This window comes from Sinocyclocheilus anshuiensis, unplaced genomic scaffold, assembly GCF_001515605.1.
Source record: "Sinocyclocheilus anshuiensis isolate Anshui unplaced genomic scaffold, SAMN03320099.WGS_v1.1 scaffold1885, whole genome shotgun sequence".
In the NCBI taxonomy this organism is placed as follows: Eukaryota; Metazoa; Chordata; class Actinopteri; order Cypriniformes; family Cyprinidae; genus Sinocyclocheilus; species Sinocyclocheilus anshuiensis.
This window is the reverse complement of record NW_015542322.1, coordinates 76,075-82,545: the sequence shown is the minus strand read 5'-3', so window position 1 is coordinate 82,545 and position 6,471 is coordinate 76,075. Positions and strand designations below refer to the sequence as shown.

Here is a 6,471-nt window from a genome sequence, read left to right as displayed (position 1 = left end):
AGGCCAAAGAAGGCCCCACTCCGCACAAATACACACACACACACACACACACACACACACACACACACACCTATACGGCCGATTACACACATGTACACATCCATGCTTATAGACTACTGTTCAAAAGTTTGTGGTTGTATTTTTAATGTTTTTGAAAGAAGCCTCTTATGTTCACCAAGACTGAATGGTGAAAATCACAGTAAAATTGTGATTTTCTATTTTGTTTTGTTTTAATATATTTTAAAATGTAATTTATTCCTGTAATTGCAAATCTGAATTTTCAGCAGCCATTACTCCAGTGTCTTCAGTGTCACATGGAAACATTAACAGTATTAATTTGAAATAGCATTACTAACCTTATAAATGTATTTACCATGACTTTGATCAATTTAATGCAGAATAAAAGTATTAATTTCTTGAACAAAATTTTCAAACTTTTGAACAGTAACATACACTGAAGAAAATTAAGAGTGTTTTAGTAAAGAGTTCACAGTCTTTAGGTTAACTAAATAAAATTATTATTAGTTGTGAAAAACTTTGTTAGCATTTTAAATAGATAGGTTAAAAACACTAGTCTCACCCCAATAAACAAAAGTTTTGGTGTAAGTTCAATCAAGATGTTAAAGAACAATTTGAAGATATTGTTTTAAATTAGTCAAATTTGTCTTCTAAATGTAGGCAACCTTTACTTACTATACATTAAAAATCTTCTGTTGACTTACGCTGTGTTCAGTGGGTGAGAAATTATTTTAATTAAGCAGGTTCACCAAGGGGAACAGTAATCACCCTTACAGAGATTAGTGCACAAAACAACAATAAAAGTTAATCAAATTACTAATTAAGTACAGCAACAAACTATTAATACTAAGTGTCCCTATAAATCACCATGCTTTGACCCTTAAACAAATAAAAAATAAGAAAGCAAAGCTCAGTAGCAGATGCATGAAGTTTATAGTGCTTAGCCTAATTTCTACTTTGCAGAAGTTACTAGAAAAAAGACACAAAATAAACATTCAAAGAAATATGTGTTTTTCACAATTAAAGTCTAAATAGCAATTATACGTAAGGTACAGTGTTTACACATCATAAATACATTCCATATTAATTAAGAAAATATTTCCTGTCAAATTAACAAAGCATGCCTTGCTGTGATAATGGCAATAATGAGCAGGAGGGAAATGATTATTCTGCCCCGGATGTCTTCCTCAGCCTCCACTGTACATTCTTTCTGTTTTTCCTTTTTAATCTGTTTCTCTACATTTCAACTTTGATATAGTTTGTCTAACAGATTGAAAGTTGTTTTTTCTACAGCCAGTATATACAGTGTACATTTTTAGAAATAAAAAGAATGAAATTCTGCCATTTTCAGTGACACAAATATCTGATACTTAGATCATGTGACAACATTGCTAATAACTTTTGTTATGGAGAAACTCCACAAAAGGCTCTATTTCCTTTACTCTTAAATTTGAGCCATCCTCAGTTCTGGTCTTTCTTCTTCTCGCCTGAATGTGAACTGATACCACAATTAGCCTGAAGGTCCTCATGTTACTGCTAGAGCCTGATGGAGCCTGTTTTTGAGCAGAACGCTGTTAGCATATTTAGGACAGCTTTTTGTGCCCACAACTGTGTCATTTCAAGCTGAATGTTTAATTCAGGAGAGTTTCACATAGCAGTGCTTGGTGCATTTGGCTGTGAACTACTCTCAAGGGTATATGTGAATTATGCAAAAAGCCATGGGGTGGCTTGGTAGAAATTCCCCAGATAATATTTTTTTCCTTCTCAGTATACCTCTGATTTGACAGTTGACAGGGATTGCGGTGTGATGCAAAGCTACATAATCATTATTTATCATTTAAACTCAATTATGTCACATCACATTAGATTGTAAGGTGGGGCTATATTGTGTTTATTATTTGTTAATATTTTTAGAGCTACTTTAGTGTGACTCATGCCCCTGAGGAGTCAGCTTTAAAAGAACTGCAGACTACGCATATGTATATCGTGTCATTCCTACTACACTATTGAGTTAATAAAAATGAGCCATAATTTTATATGTAACTTGCTTTGATTTTCATATCAGTTGCTTTTCGTTTGGCATTCACAGGGGGACATTGGAGGGCAGAGGTCTCTTCAGAGGAAGTGGATGTCCTTTCTCAAGGCCAGACTGGTGTGCGCCATTCCTGATTATGAGCTTTATTTCAACGTGCTACGCAGCGTTTTTGTCGTCGAGGGAAGCAGCGTACACAACAGTGTCTTGTATGGTGTTTTTGGACTTGAGTGGTGAGAAAATTCATTAAGATTGGATTGTGAACCTGTAAAAGGCTGTGTACCATTCAGAATTGAGTTGTGAATGCCTTTTAAATTCCAATTCAGTTCCTGAATTTGAATTATAGTAACAAACAGGATGCAGAATTGTAATTTGAACTTGAATATAAGGAAATATAGTTTAAAATAAATTAAATTGAAATGTAATTTTATCTAGGAAGGCAAGAGATGGATGGATGGATGGATGGATGGATGGATAGATAGATAGATAGATAGATAGATAGATAGATAGATAGTGTGATGTTATCACTTCAAGTTGTGATTTTGGCACCACATTGAGTTTGCTTAAAATTTAAGGCTGCAGTTAAACATAAGCCTTCAGTTTTAGTGGGTTGAAATGTTTTACAGTGAGAGGGGTGCTGCAGTCTCATTAAATGCAATGTGAACTGAAGTAGCATTAATCCTCTAGCATGTGACCCTGTTATCTTCATTCTCAACATTTTTTATGACTAAAGGATTTTAGCATGAGAGCCATCTCTAAATATTCCCATGTGCTTTCCTCGCTATAGCAGGGACACTCACAATAGGACACAGGGCACTGGGCCAATATTTGAATTGGCAGAATCGAGATCGAGAGAGAGAGAGAGAGAGAGAGAGAGAGAGAGAGAGTATGCAGAGTCATGCTACATTAAATTGTCCTTTAAATGTCTACAGACTAGTTGGTGACCAAATTCTCCCATCAAACCAGTTTCCAGGTGGTAAACAGGACAGAGCACTGAGTGGCAAACCCTTTTATTGGCCTGAAGGGAGTAATAACATCAGTCTTTCATTTTGAAGCTTTCTTATTGCACTTTAGAGTTATGTCCCACAGGTGAAAAGAAAAAAAAATGCAATGGGTTTGTTTTTGTTTTTGTGTGCTTTATAAGCTCTACCTTTCTCCATAAGGATACAGGTTCAGGAACTGTCATTTTTAAGTTTAGACAACACTGCTTGAAATATGACAAGTTGATTTCTTCTTCATCCATCACACACAAACGAATTAGTAAATAATTCACTAAATTTGCCCAACAGCATGTAGAAATGGGGTCTTGCAGCAATGTTTGCAATTCCACAATGATGTTATTTGCACGCAGGATAACAGAATTAAGGTCATTGCCCAGTGAGTCTGAAATTTTCGCACATTAAAAAATAAATACGACATCATGTTGTGTCGATCACGTTTACGCACTGCCTCCGAAACTAAATGTAAAACAATTCAGATCCGGTTCGATTTTCTGCATTTTCGCATTGGTAGCATGCATTTTGATAGGAAAGGATGAAGAATACGAAAAAAAAAAAACGGAAAAACGCATGTGAAAATTTCGGACTCAGTGTGCAAGGACCTTTAGTGTTTATTTACAGTAGAATTACTAAAGAAATATTCTGGGTTCAATTCAAATTTATATTGACAGAATATATGAAATGCTGTTGACTTACAACAGAGAACAATTTTGACTTATAACAATTGTGCATAAAGTAATGTGTGTACAATGGAAGTGTATGGGGCAAGGCATTAGACTAGAATAAACAATAAAATACACAATGGGCCAGTTGCATAAACATAGCCACTATGTTAAAACTGTGTCTTAAGAACTAGTTCGACCAACTCACAGTTAGCCAAGAGGTAATTAGTCTAACTTTATTGATTCAAATTGGGCCAAGCTACGATTTTGTAATTTACTGTAAAGAATTATGACCAGTCTTTAAGAAATCAAATTAGATGATTCAGTTTTTTAAGACTAGTCTATGCAGTTTATGCAACTGGCCCAACATTTTAAAATTCTAGTCACAACATTAAATGTACATTAAATATGATACTATGATTCAACAATGTGCTGTGATCAATAAATTATTTAAAAAAAAATGTTAAACGTTTTTCTGACTATAAATGAAAACTTATATTTTTTGTCACTACAATTGCATTATTTAGGGATAGTGCAAGCACTTTAATAAAAATATGAGTTTCACATCTCATCATTCTCATTTCATTCTCTTTCTCACTGCCAGGAGAAATGTTAAGATGTCTGCAGTGTGTCAGTACTCATTCAGAGATGTCCAGACAGCTTTTGATGGGCCTTACATGGAACTACAGGACACCAAATGGAGGGAATACACTGGGGAAGTTCCAAAACCGAGGCCTGGCTCGGTGAGATGCACTAAATCAAAATAGTCCTATAAACTGTTGCCTTCTAGTATCTGTTGTAATGTAGCAGTAGGACAGCTCTTTGGGACTTTTATTGCATTGTTTCTATTTTCACTCTTCTGAGGAATGTTATATAACAGTGGCCTTGTTTCTCTTTAGTGTATAACTGATCAGCATCGGGCCCTGCTCATAAATTCCTCCCGGGATCTCCCTGACAACGTACTGAATTTCACTCTGAGACATGCTTTAATGTCCAGACAGATCCAGCCAGTGGGAGGACGTCCTGTGTTGCTCCAGAGGAGTGCAGACTACACTAAGATTGCTGTAAAACAGGTTGTGGATATGGATGGACGTGTCTATGACATGCTCTTCATTGGAACAGGTAAGGGTCAATTTCCCTTAAATCAAATTATTGATTTGATATTGAGATTAAAAAGATAATTTTGATTGATTTTTGATTGTGATATGAAGATTATAACAGTTTGGGGTTGGTAAGATTTTTTTAATGTTAAGAAGTCGTCTCTTATGCTCACCAAGGCTCCATTTGTTTGAACAAAAATGCAATAAAAACAATTTGAAATATTATTACAATTAAAATAACAATTTTCTATTTTAATAGATTGTAAAATGAAATTTATTCCTGTGATCCAAAAGCTGATTTTTTTTTATGGGAACTGTGATACATTTTTTTAAGAATACTTTGACGAATGGAAAGTTCATAAGAAAAGCATTTATTTGAAATGGATAACTTTTGTAAAATTAGTCTTTTTGATTTTATTTTTTATTTAATACAGCCTGCTGAATAAAAGTATAAAAAAATGTTTTTTTAAATCTTACTGACCACAAACTTTTTGAGCGGTAGTGTATATTAGGTTTCATAGCCTGAAACTTGGTTTTTGTGCTTCTCTCCAGATGAGGGCTGGTTACACAGGGCTGTGAAGATCGGAGACCATGTTCACATCATCGAAGAGCTTCAGCTTTTCGAGGAGAAACAACCAATCAATAACATGGTGATATCACAAAAACAGGTAGCCCATGATGCACCTAGTAAACATTAACAACCAGCATTAAATCCAAGTGTGTAATACAAATGCTTATGGATCCCAAAAAAATCTTATGAGGTGCATTTTTGTTCAACAGAACAGCATCTATGTGAGCGCCGCTTCTGGAGTGGTGCAAGTACCCCTGTCATCCTGTGAGCGCTACACCTCCTGTTATGACTGTGTGTTTGCACGAGATCCATTCTGTGGCTGGGATGGTAGAGCGTGTGCTGAAATAGCAGCTTATGCTAACAGGTAAAAGCAGACATCTGGTGTTTTTAATAATAGACATTTACACCTACTGTTACCACAGTCCAAAAGTAATTTTTCTGGCAATGGCGGGTGATTTAAGAAAAAGGGATGCACAATGTAATGTCACAATATCAGATACCAGTATTAATTTTTATTGGCTGAATTTTCATTGGATATGATCTCTGCTTATTTAAAATTTTTGATTCAGATAGTATACATTTTTTTCTATAGCAGATTTCAAAAAAGGATTCATCTTTATTGGATATATTTTATGCTGTAATGTTGTTATGCCTAAATTAACTTGCATACAAACTTTTTATTTTAGTTGTAGTTATGTTTTTATTTTGCATTGTTTATTTGTATTTTTTTTTTTTGCAAAGTAGTATTAATAAAATCAGTGAATCATGAAAAGAATGTTCTGAATTTTAATATCAGTGCATTCCTACATTTTTTTCAATATTTTAATTTTTATATACATATTTTTAATTTTTAATTTTTTATCATATATAATTAGTGCTGTCAAACGATCAATCGCATCCAAAATAAAAGTTTTTGTTTACATAATATATGTGTGTGTACTGTGTATATTTATTATGTATATATAGACACACACATACAGCATATATTTTGAAAATATTTACATGTATTTACGTGTATATATTTTAGTGCTGTCAAATGATTAATCGCGATTAATCTCATCCAAAATAAAAGTTTTTGTTTACATAATAT

General features: G+C 34.0%; 1 protein-coding gene across 1 annotated transcript in view; it reads left to right on the top strand.

The window, feature by feature from the left end:
• LOC107690906 (semaphorin-4G) overlaps window positions 1-6,471 on the top strand; it is a 27,607-nt gene that overhangs the window by 18,197 nt on the left and 2,939 nt on the right. Inside the window, exons 9-13 of the mRNA XM_016489320.1 lie at window positions 2,108-2,283; window positions 4,315-4,453; window positions 4,610-4,832; window positions 5,363-5,478; window positions 5,591-5,745. Coding sequence (XP_016344806.1) covers window positions 2,108-2,283; window positions 4,315-4,453; window positions 4,610-4,832; window positions 5,363-5,478; window positions 5,591-5,745 — 809 coding nt within the window. The remainder of the gene's footprint in view (window positions 1-2,107; window positions 2,284-4,314; window positions 4,454-4,609; window positions 4,833-5,362; window positions 5,479-5,590; window positions 5,746-6,471) is intronic.